This window comes from Falco biarmicus, chromosome 12 (assembly GCF_023638135.1).
Source record: "Falco biarmicus isolate bFalBia1 chromosome 12, bFalBia1.pri, whole genome shotgun sequence".
NCBI lineage: Eukaryota > Metazoa > Chordata > Aves > Falconiformes > Falconidae > Falco > Falco biarmicus.
The window spans coordinates 2,972,534-2,993,368 of NC_079299.1; the positions used below are offsets into that span (position 1 = coordinate 2,972,534).

Genomic DNA, 20,835 nt, shown 5'->3' on the forward strand with positions numbered 1-20,835 from the left:
TAAGAAAGAGTCAGCGTTGATCACTTTTACCACAGTCACAATTTATGAGACTATTATCTCACGTAATCCAAATAGGTGGTGTTATTGTGCACTTTATGCTACAGTTCTTCTTTTGTGCTCAATAAATGACTAGCTGCATTATTAACAAGTATTTATATAGAAGCCCTGAGTTAAGTAACGTTTCTGTGGGCAAGAATCTGCAAGTACCGAAACCAGTACAAACACGGCCAAAAACATAGAATAAAGATCTAGAAGATTACAGGAAAGATTGGACCTTTTTGAATAGCAGAGGAATGGGGATTAAGACTCAAGGTACCCTTCAAAACATGATTCACTACGATGTGAGTGGTAGCATGAAACGCTGATAGTCTCCTCCCGGACTGTAACACAGCCTGGGGTCTCCAGGTGTGAAACCTCAGGCTTTCCTTTCCCAGCGTGCTGATTTCACAGGATAGAATCACAGAGTCTTTTAGGTTGGAAAAGATGTCTGAGACCATCAAGTCCAACTATTAACCCAGGACTGGTGAGTCCATCACCAAACCATGTCATTAAGCATGGCATATATGCATCTCTTGGACACCTCCAGGGATGGTGACTCCACCACCTCCCTGGGCAGCCTGTTCCGATGCTTGACCACCCTTTGCGTGAAGAAATTTTTCCTAATACCCAATATAAACCTCCCCTGGTGCAACTTGAGGCCATTTGGTCTTGTCCTCTCCCTTGTTATCTGGGAGAAGAGACCGACCCCCATCCACCTACAACCTCCTTCACGTGCAAGTACCCACACGTTCACCTTTCTGTCCTAATATTCCTTTCCGCCTCCTATTAGCGATAGTCATATTTTCCTCCTGTCAGTTTGTCCTTGATTGCTTCTTCTCCACCTTCCTCTCCAAAGTATATGCTGCTGGCATATTTTGATTCCTTGGTATCATGCTTGTAGCATGGTCTACTCGCTGTTTCTTCCTGTTATAACATTATTTTTTTTTCCTCCAGCTATAGATCTGATTAGCATTCACCACTTTAAAAAATGCTTCAGTTTTACTCTCCCTGTGGACTTCCCTTTAAGAGTGTTTACTTCAGGCAAAGGACAGATTATGCTATCATGTTGTAAAATCCTAATAATACTAATAAATGCCTCTAATGGACTGAATTCTGTCCCTTTTTTAATAGAAGAGCATTGAGCAGGTGTCCCATAGCAGTGGGTTTATTAGAAAATGAAATAAAATAATAAAAAAAACAGGAAAAAAAAAGAGTAGCTGTATACATTAGAAAATTAGAAATATCAGTCTATCAGTCTAGAATCTGTTTGCAGTTTCCAATTGCTTTGCTGATAATAATGGGGTTACAGTAGTGTGAAAACTGAATCAATAAAATCAACACTATGCCCTCTGAGTGGTATAGCGTATTGTGTGGCATAGAATATTGCTCTATATATGTGTCCTAATAAAACCAAGCCACTATTGATGCAGTAGAGAAAGGGCTCAGAAAATACATAGCTGGTTATTTCTGTTTCTCCGAGCATGACTGACATATGCTGCTTGTATTTTTCTCAGATTATTGATAAAGAATTGGTAGGAGTCATGATGGGTTTTCTCTTCGTTTATACCCAGTTATGTCTTTTACTTCCCAGCATGTACGTTAGGGCTGCAACGTATGTTTTTGGCGAGCCTGATAAGCCTGCTTGCTGCAGCGAGCGTGCTGTTGTGAACAGGTTACCCTGGGTTCCAGTGGTGTGGGCTAGAGCCCGCCGAGCCCGAGGTCTCAGTGCATGGAACCGTACCCTGAGAGCCCCCCCGGCCGCTCTGGCACACCCCGCTGCGCCAGCTGGGTGTGGGTTATGGAGGAGCAAGGAGCGCGGGGTTTGTGGTGCCCGCAGAACAAGGCAGACCTCGGTACGGAGCCTGAGATGACAGGCAGAGCTACGGAAATGTCATAAATCTGGCAAAACCTGGGAGCTGCTGCTGGCAGGGGATGGCTGTGAGCAGTTCTGCAGCTCAGCTGGTGGGTCGCAGAAGGTCTGCAAGGCTTCGCCAAGCATCCTGCTCCGGCTGCTTTGAGAGCAGGCTTGTACTTGCCCGAGTCCAGCTTTCTGCAGAGGCCAGGCTGCTTTTTTCTCGTATTGTGTGGGATTGTTAGCGGCTGAATGGGGAGAAGAAGGTCACGCTGGCTGTTGTGGTTGCAGAGCTGGGTTTGCTGACAGTTGTCCAAAGGTCAGGCTGCTGGTGCTTTGATTGTCTGTCTGGAGTATAAACAAATAAATGAAACACATTGAGGCAAAAACTCCCAAACTATCAACAGTTCGGAGTATCTTTTCGGATGAAATGGCACTTTATTCCCATACAGAATGTTGCATGGAAGAACACAAGGAGAACGTACCAATTTGGCTGCTTTTGAAAACACTCTCTTCAAAGCGCCAACTCGGAAAGCAGCTGGAAGCAGCAAGGGGAACTGCTGATTGTCACACACGGCATGACAGTCAAAGTGTCTTCTTTACAGGAGAAGAAAGTTCCTCAATAATGCTCCTCTGTCAGTACAAATTGCTACCGAAAGCAATTTACTCTATGCTGCCCAGAATTAATAAATTGAGTTATTGATGTCCAATCCAGGCCACCGCCTAACCTGGAGGGAAGGCTTAGGGCCACAGTGTCCTGCTCAAACAGTGTGGGGTTTTTTCTGTGCAAAAACTGTATTTTCCCTGAGACACACGGCTCCTACTGACTCAGCACTTGAGATAATGAATCTTTTTCTGAAGTTGAGGTTTCTGGGTGTTAGCGACAGCATAATATATTGAGGCTGAGACTGATAATGGTACTAAGTAATCATCCCTTTTAAAACAGGAATTACTTTGATGAACATTAACATGAATATCAGTGTAAGTACAGGATGTGCTTAGTACCATTTAACATGACCTTCATTTTGATAACGGCTCTAATTAGGTGGTTTTTGTGGAAGCCGACAATTGGCTGTGTTTGCATTACTACAGTACCTCATGGATTTTTATCTGCAGTTTTGTGACTTTCACTCTATCATTTCTGCTTTATACAGTGAGTTTAATCCCTTCAGCAGATGATGCATCCACAAAATGTTGAAGTGTTCTCTGACATGGGTGCTAGGAGAAGAGCGCTCTGCTGGGCAGTGGGTTCACAGGGCGGTGTAGGTCCACAGCTCTCAGATAGGGCTGTCCATGCTTCTCCAGAGGAGAAAGAGGCATCAGTTCAGCTGCATCACCTTCCCAAAGCTACGTACCACCAGGTCTCTTTAACACTAATGGTGTCCTAGGAAAGAGGTGATAATATACCTCAGATAACATAGTCTGGGCTTTGAGGGATGCAGCCTGCTTTGACACGTGTTCAGAGGATTTGCATGGGATTTGGTTGTGCTTTACAGTTATGTCAGGTTTATCAGATTGAGCTAGTATGTTAGGACCGCAGACTCTTCCACCCACCAGCACAACAATTAGAGCAAGACTGGTTCTTTAGGTCTACCACCTTTTTAAGATGCCCTACACGTTTGCATGAGCATCAAGGGGTTCACAGAGTAACTTGAATGTCTTTGTCACATTTTCTTACTGGGTTGGCCTGTCTTGGGAGGGAAAGTAAATCTCGTGCCCTCCTGTGACTCTCCTGCAAGTGTTGGATTCAGTTCTGTTGATGTTCCAGTAGAGGAGATGCAGTGTGATTCTAATCCAAGGCTTTTTCTGTTCCCTCTGCCGTATTTATGGTGTGTGTCTACCCTCTGCTTTCCCTTAAGCCTACACCTGATCTGTGTGTGGAATTGCTCCTGTGTAGGCTTTGAGGGAGTCAGATCACACAGAAGTTGAGACTGTTAAAAAGCATCAGTTCCCAGCATCAGCTTGTGACAGAATCAGGTCTGGTCTTCCCATGAACTGTACGGCTGTTTTGGTTTTGGGAATGGTGAGGACAATAGGTTGTGTTTGTGAGATGCTGCAGATTGCTATGGAACATAAAAAAGCCTTGTTATTTGCATGTGCAGATTAGGCATTCCTCCTTATTTTTTTAAGGAGCCTTTGGGGTATTTTGGAGTCACATATACAAATGTTCATTTCGGCTGTTCATTCTAAAAATCTGCTTTTTCTTAGTGAATGTTCAGATTCCCTCAGTTTTTGACACTGCAAGTTTATGAGTCTGTAGGGAGGATTCCTCTTCAGGACACACAAGACTTTTTTCCTCACAGCTAAGATTCTGTAGAATGAAGGTATGAAAAAGTCAAGTTTGGGTCTACAAACATCAGCGGGGTTGAATAGGAATTAGTAATAATTGCTGTTTAAGGAAACACTCTTTTGTCTTTCATTATAGTTCTAGTTTAACGAAATTTGGCTAAATTTCATGTACAGACAAGATTCTGAATGTAGAGGAGTCTGGATTTCTCCAGAAAATATAAAATTGCTGTTTTGGGATTTGTTTTGGGTTTCCCCCCACCCTTTTTTTTGCTGTTATACATAATGTTTTATTTATCAAAAGGTAATTTGCAGCTTCCATTCCTTCTTTTCTAGTGTACAAGGATTTAGCAGCTTGAGGACACAGATATTAAACATCACCTGTAAGGTCGTGTGGTTTTTCCCTGAACAGAAGAGGGAGAATTGTTTGGAGACATGGCCTGTGGCTCCGAGAGCTGCTTGTGGTTTCTGCTACATCAGTAGAAACCGAACAATTGGTCCAAATTCTTGCATATTAGGATTACAAGTAGGAGAGGATGAAGGATTGATGAAAGGGGAAATACAGAGTGACTGAAGCCCTGCTCTGAGCATAGAGCTTTGTCTGAAGCCCTCTCATTATAAACAGTTTTGAATGTTTTTTTTTCTATTCAAGGTCAATAAGAATAAAAAATTGGGTTTGCTAACGAGATGAGAACTTCATTGCTTTGTTCCAGAGACCAAGGCACGCATCATTTTTAGCTTCACAAGTCATGCAGTTTAACTTCACAAGGCTAATTGGAAAGTTTGATTTTAAGAGAAATAGTAATTTAGAAATGTATTATTTAAAGGTAGCAACAAGAAAGGTGCGGAAAGTGCTTCAGTTTTGAATAGGGTAAAATATGGCTAAGAACTGATTAAACGATTTTGAAAAAATCATGCCTATTTTTCCCGAAGATATTTTCAACCCAATAATATATAACGGAAGAGTGCGTAATTGAGCGTGGCAGACAAGGGCCATTGCGCTCTCGGTGTTAAGGGTGCATTAGTGTTTCGTGTGTATTTTATGAGATAAAATAGTTACAGTAATTGGTTCCAGACTAAAACGTAGCTTGAAAGATTGAGACCTGAGATCACAAGTTATATTTTTAGACATGTATTCTGGGAATTATTTAAACTACTCTGTTTTGTTTATGGTACACAGGGTTCCCAAGTTCCCCATTAAGGTTCACAGTTGCACTAAAGGCAGTTTTGTCTAAACAGGTAGGTAGGCACAGTACCCGTGCAAGTAGTTTACAGTCTCATACCCTCAACCAGTGGGTTGCAGTGTAAATAGATGCTTACTCACAGATCCTGATGTGGTGGGATTATATTGCTAACTGAAGCCATTTAGGAGTACCAAGGTCTTTCCGCTCACTGGGATTGTAAGTATTAATATGTCCATCCTGTATCCAGAGGGCCAACTTGGAGGTACTTGCTGGCGGACAGGACTGTTGGGTGCTTGGTTTTTGTTCCTCAGCTGTGCAGGCTGGCTCAGGGAGAGACTACTCCAAATCCCCACATTTGATGTACTTCCTTGGACGTGCTCCAGGATGCCTCTGCTACCGATTCCACTCCTGTGTGGAGCAACAGGAGGGATAGTGTCATGTAAGCCAAAAAGGCGTGCTATGTTTCTCAGCTGGAACCTAATTCACTTGGAATTAGCAGCCAAAATGTAAATTAATTAACAAAGGAACATTTCCCCATTGTGTTAGGCTCCCCACAGAGCTCTTTGGGGGTTATCTTGGGCTCATGCTACATGGTCTGCACCTTTCCCGTGGCTGAGCAGAGCAGCGTTAGGAACGTCTCTTGTGCTGTTCTCCACGTGTCCTTCAAGGAAGGAGGCACAGTTCTTTTCTCACTTGGGTGACTTGGAGGTTATTTAAGTTGGGATTACTGCTTGCTTGGACTGACGGGAAATAAGCTGAGGTTGTTGTTCAAAAGCAGGAGAGGTTCTCCATACCTTGCTCTGTTCCTACCCGTATCTTGAGGACAAAGGTGTTGATGTACCCTTGCATCTGACAGTGTTATACCAGGAAAAGGTAATAGCTTTGAGAGCAAAGAACTGAACTTCTTCACATCAGTATCTTTTTCTAAACTATTATTTTCAAAAATGAGCATGAAAACAGTTTCTTTTTCAGCATGAATGAGATGTTACTGTTGCAGTTGGCCTGAGGTATTTATGATTTACTCCACAGCATCAAAACAAAGTTTATAAAGAGTTTGTCACAGAGCCTCAGGTAGTTATCCACTTGCTGCTGAAGAAAAGATATCACATAGGAAGAGATAGACAGAATTTTTATATACAGAGAGACATCTGTATATAAGGGACTGCGTTACTAGAAACATTTGTCTTTTCATACTGTTAGAACGTTGAAAAGCTTTTTATGCTGTATATTAGTTCTTGAAATTGCTTGCCAATTTAATATCAGCATCATCTAAACAGTAAGTAATTGCTTATGATAATGAGTGCAAACTAATTTACTGGAATATGTTAATATTCACAATGCACTTTCGAACAGCAGGGTATTCCAGAAATACTACTCTCTTGTTTAACTGCGGTGTTTAGGTTGCATTGTTATTACAAATGTTAGCAAAACCATCGCAAAGCCAGCCTCTCATTGAATAGCCATCTTTCTGAGACTCCAGCATGTGCGAACAAGGAATACGTGGTGTCCTTTGAGAACTAAACAGGATATGAACAAAATCCTCTAGATTTAAATAGTGAATCTTAATTTCTGATTGGTGTTCATTAGATGAACATTTATAAGACAGAGAGCCTTCTTTCCCTTATGACTTGTAAAATTTAATTTATCAAATTTCAAGTCAGATAACGTACAATGACCTTTTAAATATTTGGATGTTTTCAATTTCAACTTTTTAAATATTTGGATGTTTAAGCTTTGTGTGAGATGCAGAAACTTTTCTAAAAACATGCTTTATGTGATTCCATGAAAGAAATACTGTAGTGTGGGAGTCCTCAAAGCTTTTGAGTTAGAATGCCTTCGCTGATTCTGCAAGAGTGGTTTTTAATGTATTTGGGTCATTGTTTTTTCCCTTCTTTTTATGGGAAATGTTCTGTTTGGTTTGGGCGTGGTTTTTTTTAAAGTAGATGAATACTTATTGAAAAATGGATTATTTCTGTGCAGAATGATTTTCCACATGCATCGGTGTCGTTTATAGTTTTGAAGGGTTCTTAACATCTTTGTGTATGTTACGGTAAAATGCTCAACTAGAGTAAGGCTTCCCAAACTATTGAAGACTGACCTTCATGTCAGGAAATTAAAAGCAATCATTGTTTCCTCTAACCAGAGCTTTGGCAATGAGTGTGTACACAAAATCACCACTCTAATTAGGCTGGGTTAGTCTTCAGAGGGCGATTAACCGTTCACCCGTCTGGCACCAGTGGGTGAATAGTACTGGCATATGAAGTGTAGGAGACGACACTTGAGTTAGTCCCCGTTGGGATGAATGAATAGCTCACAGCCCAGAACTGTTTGGTCAGGTTCTCTCCAAGCACTGTTACAGAATCCAGTGGTTAAACCCTGTTCCCTCATTACTCGGCCGTGTAAAGTGGTGAAAAACGTAAGGTGCTTGTTTTTCACTGCAACTTTTTATCCTCTGAAGCTGGCAGTGAATTGTTGCTTACAAACAACAGCAGAAGGACTTTCCAAAGAAGAATGATAGCAATTATTATAATGACAAGGCATGTAGCGGTTCTGTGCCAGACCACAATTGGATATCTATTATGAATCTATTATGCAGCAGAACAAAAAGAAGTAGGAAGGAAGTGAACCGGCCCAACCTGGCTGGCCCCTGTTAGCTCTTATTATAATGGTCTAATAAACGTTAAAGATTCAAATACAGCTGGATCTGTGTACCCCTAATAAATGCTATTTGTTTCATATGCAGATTTGATAATGTAAGTAAACATTATTGTCTCAAGGATTGATTTGGGGACATGGACTAGGAAATCTTCCCAGACAGAGTATCGTTTGTAGCTGCTTGCTGGTTCTTATTTTCAGGCATCCCTTGAGCCACCCACCCAGACAGTTTTACATTGTATTCCTCTTACCTGACACTTCTCTGAGGTTTGAGAACATACCACTGGTGAAGACTAGCTTTGGTTTTAAAATACGAGGATTGTAAAAATTATTCTAGAAATGTAAAATATACTAAAAATATTAGCATAAAACATAAAGTTATTAGCCTGTGTATCAAATGAAATGAAATATCGTGTATTTCTGGGCTTGATCCTGCTTGGAGTTAGACAGACAATACGGTTGTACAAGCCTGCCGTTGATGTGTAGCGTGCTCATCCATCCTTCCCTTTGCCAGGTCTGCCTCCGAGACGCCTCTAGCAACTGAGCAGCTGCTTCAGCGGTAGATGCATGTGCTTCAGGGAGGCTTAAGCTCTGTGTTTTTCCGAAGATTTAATGCTGTTCATTTAATTTCATTTTTGTAAGAAGAAGAATGGTGGCTATTTGTGTATTTCAAAATGTCAGATCTCTTTAAGTTTTCCTTCCGCTATAGCCCATGTGTGTTACTTGAAAATGTTCAGAAATGCTGCCACAACACTGTTTTGTCTATTAGTTACTGAGCAATTAGTAGGAGAGCGTGTATGTCACAGAACTACTTACTCTTAACTACCTTTACAAACAAGCAATATTAAACCACATTATCCATAATACAACTTGCTACGTTCAGAAGTCTCCATCTCAGCAAAGGTTGGAAGTTGCAGTGTTGCCAGTACCATCTTTCTGCTGCAAGTAATAGTAGCACCTAATCTTAGCCTAGCATCTGACATCCTTGTTGGGCTTGTATCATTTTTCAGTGAATTTAACACTCTTGCAGTTAGCAGTGCTTTTATTTTCAGCACGTTGCACGTTTCTTCTAAGACAAGATTTTATTGCTTTTGAGAGCTCTCTAAGTATTTTAGGGTTTTTCAGGGTTAGATTATGAGGTGCAAAAGTTAGTAAAGAAGATAATAGATATGTCATTTAAAAATAACTAAGATAATGCAAGTTTGGATAGCTGGAATATTGTATTAGTAAGGAAGCCAGTAAGAAATAAAGACTTTAGCTTAGAAGCATACTAGACATTTGCAGTCAAACTCCTGTCCATTTTACTATAGTTAAATAACTTGAGGCCAGCTATTTCAGATGTTTGTATCTTCATTGAAAGCAGTTTGAGTTTTAAAGGTTGCCAGAAATGCCACAACACTTCTGAGATTCAGGATACCACTGTAGGTGCTTGAATAAAAACATACCTTTGGGCACTCCGCTTTGCACGAAATAATGACTTTTAAAGAAGTAATTACATTATTTCTTTGGAAAGTACGTTGCCTTTTGACAGACTTACACAGAGCAAATTTAATTTTGGATTTTCTTCCACTGTTTTCTGGCCTACACGCACATCTGTGCAGAGCTGCTTTTGTGGGAGATGTTCAGATCCTGGTGCACAAGCAATTTGTCTTCAAATTACGGGCCTCCCAGTGGAGTCAGCAAGCTGGGAAACTCTAACAACTCAAGTTACTTGGCTTACAGGATTTCTAACTTTTGCCAGGTATCTGTTGAGTGTGTAAGGTCCCTGGACTGGAACCACTGAATGATTTCACATAGGCCACCAACAGATGGTAACAACATTTGGTCTCTATCAACCTGCGTCGTATTTGAACGAATGTCCTAGTTTCTACATCCTGTTACAAATCCCTTCAACTAACCAGCCCCTTAACTGCCTTCATTTTGTATGTTGGCACAACTAATAAGCCGTAAGAAGCAAATCAGTGCACGTGCGGTCCATTTATTTTCATGGAACTTACTGTAACAGTGGTTATCTTGAAGTATAGGGCCTTGACATTTCCTAATGTAAGGAGTGTGGGTACCAGAACAGTCCTATTGTCTTCAAGAGGACTTCAGTTTACTAATTTCAGTCTATACATTCTACCTGTCTGGAAATATTTTTCGTCTCATTGCTTTCTCATATGTGTTTCCTGACAACACAATTTCCACTTCTCCAGACACCGTTCAAGAAATTTATCTTTAACTGTATGTTGACAAGGTTGTAGGAGGAATAAAACCTTCCCTTATTTATAGACATTTGACTTTTAATTTCCATCTGACTTTCTGGCAAGCTCTCAGAAGCATACACGTTGTATCCTTGTTACCTTTGATAGAGTTATAATGGATTAAAATGTTTCATGTTGACTGCAGTATGACATTTAAAGCAGGCTTTGATTTCAGAAATATATCATTTTCTAACTATCTACGTTACATAAAGGTGCAAGGCAATAATGGGGAATTACTTGGCTTACATTTCACACAGAAGTATTCTAAATTCATTTTGAACAGTCATCCATACCAGAAAAGCGATAGGTAGTAGGCAGCCAATAAAATTTTTTAAACTGAGAGATTCTGGAGAAAAACAATAATTTTCTTTTACCGGTCTGTGTCTGATTTGCATTAGAAAGACCATACCCTTTCATAAAATAAGTCATATTTTTTGTATAAATGAACATAATAATGAGATGAAATACTGCAGAACTTTTATTTCTGTGGATGTTGCAAAGCTAGTCAAAATAATTTTACAGAATCAATGCCTGAATACTATCAGGTCTATTGGCATTCAGTAAATCAACTCGTTTTGTTAATAACTCAGATGAACAGATACTCTAATTTCTACATTCTCTTAGGAGTCCTTACAGCTAGCTCTTGCTTAGCTAAGGTCCTTCTCAAAATTATATTCATTTCAAACACAATTGAAAACTCTTAGTTTGATGTGCCTACACAAACTGCGTAGTACTTTATTCCAGTTAAGTGATCTAATCTAAATCAATGGGGTCGTTCGAGATGTGAGATGCTACTTGATTTGAGTAAAGGTGTTAGGATTTTCCAGCTGGAGTGATTCTGTAAATTCTTTGAAACTTTTATTTTAACCATCTTGGTTATTTATGATGGTAAGAATGATGCTAACTTGTAATACTGATGCTAAGCTTCATGAGAGTTATGCTTTATAGGTGTACACATCGGCTGAGCCATCATTGCTCACAAATTCTAGTTGTTTGTCCCTTAGTGACCCTCTTGAAATCAATAGAGCTAGATATCCCCATTGTAGATAAATATGATAAACTTTGGCTGGAAATATGAACGTTTTTATTCCAAAATCAGAAAAAATAATGAATCCTGATAATTTTTTTTTTTTTAATGGAATGCTGCCTTGTTTCCCAAATGCTGCGCTCTCTTACTGCAGGAAGCCAATAGCTTCCCTCCCTCTTTTCCTCCCAGAGCTCCTGATGACACTTGAGACATGTGGCACCATTGTCTGGCTAGCGTGGCACGCAGATACACAACTACCAAGTGCCCTATGGGCTATTACCAGGCAAAAAATATAGTTGAGCTTTACAGATTTCTCTTTTACAAAGTCATTGATTTACATTAAACTGCTAAGAGTAAATTTTGTTTGGAATTTCTGCCTACCCCTCTCTCAACTTTGGCTGAACTTGGGTATTGGATTGAAAAGTTATTGAAGAATGAACAAGGACAGTGGATATGTTGTGCAGCTCCCTAAGATTGTCCTACGCAGAGAAAATTTCTAAAAAGAAATCTCGCATTTGAAACCAGGGAATTAAAATTACAAGAGCAATTGGAACTGGAATGGAGTATGTTTTCCCCATTTTATTATGGCATGCAATGTAAAATATAAATGATGAGGTATAAAGCCCAAAGACGAAAACAAAGAGGGTTTGTAGTTGTGTAACACCTTTAACATGTAAAGGGTCTTAAATAAGTTTGGCCATCTTCCCACAGGGATAAAGTGTTTCTCTGTTGCATTACTGGGCAAGATAAGATGCGATCTGGTTCATGGGGAAGCATTCCACTGAGTTCCTAGCAAATGCAGAGCATTAACTGGAACCAGTCCGAGCGGCTGAAGCCGGAGGTGGGGTTGCACATTTGTCAGCCAGTGTCAGGTTGAGCACTTCTTGTAGTCAAGAGCCTGTTGCTAAAAAGTCAAAATATGGGAAGACCCTAGGGATCATTTCTGGTGAAAATGCTATTGTGCCACCCACAAAACGTTTACCGGGTCATGGTACTGTCCAAATACTGTTGTCGTAGTCTGGAGGAAAGGAGAAGCCAGAAAGGAATGGTTTTCTGGTTTTCTTGGTTGGTTGCGCTTGTGTGTGTGTGTGCGTTGAGGGAGATCATGGTACTGAGCTGATTAAGCTAGCGGTAGCAACTCTCGTGGTCTGAGGAAAACACGTTGCTTCCATGTTACTGCCTTGAAACTGCAATAAATGTCACTGCAAAGGCCAGGATGCTCAGCTTGACTCAGGACTGTGTTCTGTTATCACTTAGACCTTTTCCTGGAGCCAGCTCTTGGGGATAGCTGAATATAATAAACCATGCACTGCACAATTTTATAGATCTCCGTGAAAACCTGGATCTAGTGCAATGAAAAGCCTCGTAGGCTCTGATAAAGCAAATTAGGGTCCCTGCAGTGGTTTGGGAAGGGAAGTTCTATAATACAGTGTAAAGTTCTGTTTGAATTAATAGTAGCTATGCAGCGTGGTTTCTGTTTATCCAGGAATATAGAAGGCTGTGTATTTTCCCTACCTGCTTAATACTGGCACTGACTGGTTGATAGATTATCTGGAAGAGGCAGCAAACAGCAGCAACAAGGTGAAGGCTTTTCTGTTTCAGCATCTTTTACATACTGGGGATACCGCCTTGTTGGCTCATTTTAACAAATTGCTTCAGCTGGTGATTGAGCTGGTTGAGGTCGTATTCATCTAGTTACGGTCTGGGTGAAACTAGTCTCCTGACCATAACTTATAAGACATGTCTCGTGCTATGAAATAGACCCCAGTTCTGGATTACAGTCTGCACAGTGTAACGTATGCGGAGAGTACAGTCATCTTACAGCTGACAAATATACCAGCTAGCAGCAGTCATAGTTTGAGCATGCACATTGGTTTAATGACCTAAATAGAAATTGTTTTGAATGGTACTCAATTTCCAGGAAAGCTGTGACCCTTTAAGGTTTGCCAAACTGTCTGTGGTCAAAAGAACATCATAAATACACTCTTAGACTCTGTTATCCATGAGTCTGAGGAACCTGGCCAAAAAATGAGACATTGCTCCACTCTTGGCCCCGTGGCTCAAACTTTTTGGAGAGTTATGGGCAATGATCCATTTGAAAACTGAAAATCTCCTTCCCCACCCAATAAACCTCTTTTGCTGTTTAATAGATGGTATTTAGAGAAGCCTGACGTCGTTGTTGCAGCAAAGCAGTTACGATCCATATTCAGGCTCCTGCCCAGATTAGTGGGAAAGAGTGTACCAGGACGCCTTCAGGAAGGGTCTGTTGAATCTGATCTTTAGTCTGAAGTACTTCTTCCAGCAGCTTTTCCCATCTCCTTCCCATGGTTAAGCCTAATGGTCATTCCCTCCTCAACCCTGTGGCATTTGTTCTCTATTCTGTGTAAATAATTTATAACACGTCACAGTCTAAGAAGTAGCAGCAGAAGAGCTGGTTTTTAATCCACCCATTATTTTGAAACAACTTCCCCCTCCCCATGGCATATCACGTTGGAGGCTTGAAGCGTTCCTTTCTTTACTTACCTCAGAAAATTCGCACAAATCTATGTACAGAAATTTTGTGTACTTTTCTGGAACTTCAGCTTGGGTAGGATGAAAATAAATAGATGGAAATATAAAAAAGAAGTATTAATGGATATTTGTATGCTCCCCTGAACACACAGCAAGTGTGATTAATGCCTCCATGTAGATGTTTGGGCAAACATGCGTGTATGTATATATTCATATTGTAAATTCTTGGCTCTTGGTAATTAATAGTAACCTGCACAAATAGTCTCGCTGGATTCAGCAGGTTTATCAATGCAAGTAATTACTTACCAGTGGGAATAAGAGGGTTCACATTCTAGCCCAGAATCAAGTCAAGTACTGATAACATACAGAAGGAAGAAAATTACATTATTGGGTAATTTCTCATTATAAACAATAATGCTTACCCTTCATTTTTTTAAATAATAGTTAAAAAGTGCTTTACTACTAATAAAAGGGCAGCTAGGAGTTTTCAGTATTGGAGTTTACAGGCTTCAGTCTTTAGTCTGTCAGTTACAGTGTGATGGAATCGTAGTTCATTGGGGCACAGAGCTCAATCAAGCCATTGCTTTCACTTAACCAGCATCTAAAACCTGATGTGAATGTTGAAAATAAACATTAAGTTACTAATGTTATATGGGAAGAATGGAATTATGTACCCTTCAGTGCGATATACCTTAAACACATTATTGGGATGGACATGCAAAAGGCAGAAAGCTGTTGATTTGAGCAAACTATTAAACTGTGTCAGATGTGACTTCAGAGCAATAAATATTGAAAAGCTTTGCAGTCATACGGAGTAATAGATACAGTAAATGGGTACTAAACAAAATATTTATCTGCCTAATACTGTATAGGTAAGCAGATGTCCTTGAGTTGCTGCCAGGCTGTGCTGAAATGAATGCACTATTTCATAAAGATGAATTTTGCAAACAAGTAGAACTTTAGAGACTCAGGCCATTAAAAAACATTACGGTATCTTGACCAGTGGCAGTTTGTTACAATAGGAACCATGCTTTCATGGTTAAGAATTTCAAAGAGCTGTATGGACATTTTTTCGTAAACATTGTGTAGACGCATGGACGCATAAAGAATTGTGCAGTAAAATCTGTGGCTGAGAGAGATAACTGGCATGTTACAAAGTTCCCTACTTAAAAGTACTGTGTTGACGGCATTGCTATTCTTGACATTCTAATTCTGCTGCTTTCAAATCTCTTGAGATGAGAAACCCCAAGCAACACAGTGCCATAAGCTAAGAGAGAGGAGGAGGATGGCTGGGGTCTAGCGACAATGTTCTGAAAGAACAGCAGAGACATTATAAGGTTTGTCAGGGAGCATAAAAGCCTTTGTGGAGCAAGTGAATTAGGCTTCCTCTATTGTTTCTTCTTAACATATTGAAAATTGATAGTAAGCAGGGTGGTTTTGAACAACTGCTGTTTCTAGCCTTTAATAGTTAATGGGAGGTGAGACTATAAGCTGAGATCAATCCCAGAGTAATAAATTTTACATACTTATATTTGTCTTTCTTGAAATATAAACACTAGAGGATCTATTCTCAAATGGCTTCCGACCCATTTTTTTTCATAATTAATACAGGAAATTCAAAGAACGTGACTCCCTGTACAGCTTAGACACAGGCAGATCTGTATTCATCAGCATGGATTAATTAGCCTGTTACCAGATACGCAGTTAGTTTGAAGAGCTACAAAATGGACAGTTACAAAGAAGAGAAGGCTTTGCTATACAAACCCATAAGCCATATGTTATCACGGATAAAAAGATAAGTTTAAGTTTGATGTTGATTGTATATAGTTTAAGATTTACAGCTAGATTTATCCAGCCATACTGACATTGGCCTTGGCATCAATGTGGCAGCAGTCGGGAATTAATTGCTCTTCATCGGTTATTTGAAGAGCAGTATTTAGCAAAAAAACAGTGACAAAGATTCATTCCGAATAAGAACAACAGAGTTTCTTATTCAGATCTGGAGTCTTACGTCTGGGTCACTGTATTCAGTATGATTCTGCCATCGCTTGGTAGGCATTTTTTTTGTCTTCTGTATTGGGTAAACACATCTGTTGCAACCAAGACAAGGAAAATTATGCACTCCCACTTAAATCTTTGGTACTATTCTGGTAGTTTTGTCTGTGACATTGAGGCGTAAGGAGTTGGTTTTTCTTAGCCTTCTCATTTTTTGTTACTTATAAGAGCCTCACTCATGACCTGACACAGTATTTTATGAAGTCAACAATTGGCTTTTGCTGTTTTTAATGAGCTTTGGATCAAGCCCTTGGGTTTTCATCAACACAGAATAAATCCTTTCACTGTCACCAATGTGACAGATACTGTATGAAGACCCAAACTCTGTCACTCCTCAATCTGCTCAAGATTGGAAGTCAACACTAGCAGCAAAGAGGAGAACTTGGGGACCACCAAGAGTGATATTACATGTCCCATGTATCATTTTTTTTAGGATGTGCTAGAACTGGGGGGTTCAACCATCGTTAATGAATAGCATGCAGCAGATCAATGTGCATTTCAGAGCACTGCATATGAGGAAAGCAAGTGTGGGAGAGAAGGAGATCAGGTTTTTGTCACACAGATTCCTAAACCAGACACCATTTGCCCATGTCCGTTACCAAGCTTTTTAAGGCACAGTCCCTACCTTCGCTACTCGTGCACAGCTCTTTGCAATGACAATAGACCCTGATTTCACTTGGAGTGTGAAACCTTAGATATCAGGTCTGTTACTGCGTTTGTCTTTGCTAGAGAGAGCCAACAAGTTTTCCTAGAACACATGCAGGCTTGTATTTTGCCGTCAAGAGAAAAGCCAAGAGATCTATTTGAAGCACAGTCCTTCAAGGTGTTGATATAAAATGAGCTTTACAGGTTTTTAGGTACTATGCACAGTGCATAAAATATTACAAATCAATGCTACTGGAAAAAACTTATGAGTAGGATGTAATTCCATAAAGGAAAAGTGATGTTAGCCATAAATATAGGATATCTCTTCAAAAAGGTTTTTTGCTTTGAGACTGATACAAAGAAGCCTTGCTCAGCAGTAAGGTAAGATTTTGAAGCATCTGGAAGCTGAAGGAGTGGTGTAACTCTACAGCCCTTCTCAGTTTTGGCTTTAAAAGTCTAAATGTTCAAGGGATTTTGGATCCATTTTTATGCTCACAGCTTTTTTGGTCAATCTTGAAAGAAAGTAAGGAAATGACAATGACGTTGTTATGCGCTATCTTCTTACATGGACATGGGAAGTATGTAGTGAGAGTATTGGGTGGAATAAACTGAATTATATTTAATAAAATTGAGAGTAGCCACACAGCGGGCCAGATTAGAACAGCTAGTAAAACTAGACATCTGCATTTACAGTGTGCTGACATACTTCCCTACGCTTTGACCTGCCTTCCTCTGAAAGAAGTAGACAGCTCGGAGTGGCTTTACAAGAAAGCTCAAGCACATGCAGGGTTGGCCTGCTATAGGCTGTTGTTAGGATACAAGTTTTAGGTGGAAAATACCTGGATATGCCATTATTTTAGATCAGAGGAAATATGCTGTGATGAAGTTAAGCACCTGAGCGCTAAGTGGGTTTAGCTTAACAGCACTTTTTTAAAACAGCATCGATTTTTGTAGGTGCGTGCTGAGTGTAAGGTGCAAAGATTTCCACTCTTACAAGTTATACATTGAGCATTATGCAAATAAGCCATTGCTTACTTAGATGGTAGGCTGATATCTTTTTGTCCTGACATGACAAGCAGAATTGTGTTTCCATTTGTTATCCCCATCTGTCACAAGCTGATAAACCTCAGATCTGTAGGAGCCTTATCTGAATGTATTTGTTAACGTCTTGCTTGGTTGGGCATGATGACGTGTCATATAGTGTGTACCATTTTTGTTGTGTAAGTAGGGAGCTGCATTTCTTTGTCAGCTGGGAGATAACTGGGATTACTTGATTTCTTCTCCACGTAGGCCCAGTTTGGGGAAGCGTTTGGTTCAACTCATCCCTGTTCCGCTCAGCACAGGAACATGTTCTTCAAGCATAAGATTTAGAACTCTCTTGCATAGATATGCCTGTCTGAATCAGAGCTATGGTATTTTAAATTGCTGCATGTGCAATTATGCTATATTCTGTGTTGATTGCACTATATAAAAAGCACTAATATTTCGTTTCTTGCAAAATTTTCAGCGATTAAGACCCCTTCGTTTTGAAATATAGTCTCGTTTTTTTCTATGAACCTATTTGCTGTATGAGAACATCTTGATTTTTGTTGAGCATATGATCTCCATGTGGGCTTGCATTGGTGCAAGTGAGCTAATTATATTTATTTCTGTTTTACAGCGGGAACAACATATATCTTTAGCAAAGGTGGTGGACAAATCACTTACACGTGGCCTCCTAATGATCGGCCAAGCACTCGTGCAGACAGACTGGCAATAGGTTTTAGTACTGTTCAAAAAGAAGCTGTGTTGGTACGAGTGGACAGTTCTACGGGGCTTGGAGATTATTTAGAGCTGCATATCGTAAGTATTATTAACAAATGCATGATATTTCTTCTGGTCTTGATTGTTCTTGTATTAGTGGGTTTTAAATTTATTTAATTTTTACGTAAATACAGCAGTTTGTTAAGGGAATTTTTTGGGTCAATAGTGAGCTCAGTGATAATGGTTTATAGCATACAGTACTGTACAGGGTCTCAGACATGCTCAAAAAGCCTTTTACTTTATACCATGCTACTTTATATGGTTTTTCAATTAAAAATTATACTAGTATAGCTGTACAGATACAGCGGTTTGCTGCAGTCTAATTACATAAAACGGGATTTAGCAGTGTCAGAGGAAGGTACATTAATCCTGAGGATTTAATCTGGAATCTGGTCGGGGAATTACACTGTATCACAATTGACTGTGCCTATTGTTAAAACCAGAATTTATCCTCTGATTTCACCATTCCTTTGTGATGGTGAGTCTTAAGCAGAAAGACAGACTGTCAAGCTAGGAAGTCTAAAAAAGTAATTTCGGCTGCCTTAGGGCAAAAAACTAGCAATCAAAATTGAAAGCATCTGGATTTTTATGGCAACATAAATAAATGATCAGTTGAGATAAACATAACTAGGGCAGTATAAAATTTTGATGTTTCGATTAGTCTCAACTTTGTTAATGTATTAGTTTGATTTTGATATAAGAATCTCTCTACTTTCAGGAACAGAAGAGTTCCTTTTGAATGAAATTACTTATTGATCTATAACCAATTACACTTTTGCCCTCAGAAAATATTCAGCAGTGATCATTTTCAAAATTAGAGGGAATTACGGTATTCAATCTTCCCAGGCTCCTTCTTTCTGTAAACTCTTGCACTGTGAATCAAGGTGATTTTTTTCTTATTTACTGGTTTGAGTGAATAAACAAAGAAAGAAGGTCTAAAATAAAATCCAGAGGTTGTCTGTACCCTTCTGTTACATCAAAATGCACAGAGCACACGGCTGGCTGGTATTGTACAGTGGTAATTTAAAAATGTGAACAAAGCGACTTCGCCCAGGTGCCAGAAATACTGAGAGCCTACATTTTTCAAGGCAAGTATTGTGTTGCTGAAGAGAATTTAAAAATTTACGTTCTAAAGCCACATCTAACATCAGGTACCTAGTCATTATTTGCCTGTTTCTTTGCAATCAGAGACCAGATCCACCCACTGTGGTCAACGGCATTACTTTCTTCTTACAGTGTTTTCTGTTTCTTTAGCATATTAAGGGATGTTTTCCTCATAGTTTTACTCTACCTGAAGTCTATCAAACCCATAATATTAATGCAATCTGCTGTCTAGCTTTAATTTTTCCATTTTAAACAAGTGTTGGGTTTATTAATTATGAGTTGGAGATTTGGAGAACAAAAATTATTGCCTGCTCGTGTTGTGTTTTGTTTTGGTTTTTGGTTTTTTTTTTTCCTGAGTAACTTTCTTGTACCCATGCTGTAGCAACAGATGGTAAAAATAAAAGAATCATTGAGAGTTTTCTATGGTCAAAACCAGCTTAATAGGAATGGGGAATATTGGAAATATGGAAAATTGAAAAAATGGAAAAGTGTAAACTACACTTTACTGGTCTTTTGAAATTTCTGTGAAGCAGCAAAAGGCCTTTTATCGTCACGCTCTGTGAGGTGATGCTGGCCTCCTCTTACTGTCTTTGCAAGAGACTTTGGGAACCTCCCTGAAGCCTGCTTGGCTTCAGAGCAAAATCCATGATAACTGCAGAAATTTCACTGGATCTAGGTCTGACCTTCTGAGAGCTGCTTCAACGTAGTCACTCTGGAGCGGAGACGCTAAGGGATTGACCTCAAATCCTGACATCTGGTATGAATTTTTTTAAGGGTCATCAGTGTTAGATAAAGCTTGGAAAACTGCTCGGATATAATTCCCTGGAATCTCTTTCAAATCAAGGTAGTATTCGAAAGAAAGTTGAAAGGCAGTATTATCAAAAGCACTCGTGGTACCAAAGAATGTGCATCTTATTAAATCAGTGGAAATGTAGGCACTTTTGAGAATTTTAACTGAGGTCTATTTTAGCTCAGAAGATGTCGTGAAGCAATCGAAAAGGAGAGGCCTATGTATATGTTGTATTTGAAAAATATTTTATTGGATTGAAGTTTTTCAATATTGGCAGCTGCTGCATTAAACTGGTTGTAATAAAAGTAGTAGTAGAGTTTTGTCATTCAAAACTTCCTTCTCCACCAATGTTGAGATACCACTAAAGAATGTCTTATCTACCAAATAACTAGAAACATGCAAGAGCTGTGAATGGTCAAGGAGGAGAAACTGGAAGGAGGGAAGAGTCTTAATTCTGCATGTTCTTTTGTACACACCTGCTCAGCTGTTTGTATAATGAATATGCACGAGCAGTGAATGCCTGTGCACATTGGGATGTGCCATGCATGTTGTGTTATAACAACTGTACTGTAACAAGGACACAGTTGTGATTTAATTGTGCTGGGGTTCAGTTTTACAGCGTGATAGAAACTGGTTCGTTT

The 20,835-nt window shown here is 39.6% G+C and overlaps 1 protein-coding gene across 24 annotated transcripts in view; it reads left to right on the plus strand.

The window, feature by feature from the left end:
* NRXN1 (neurexin 1) overlaps positions 1–20,835 on the plus strand; it is a 730,473-nt gene that overhangs the window by 487,791 nt on the left and 221,847 nt on the right. For all 24 annotated transcript variants that reach the window (XM_056356934.1, XM_056356933.1, XM_056356941.1 and 21 more), the window contains one exon: positions 18,158–18,339. In XM_056356934.1, the coding sequence (XP_056212909.1) occupies positions 18,158–18,339 (182 nt within the window). The remainder of the gene's footprint in view (positions 1–18,157; positions 18,340–20,835) is intronic.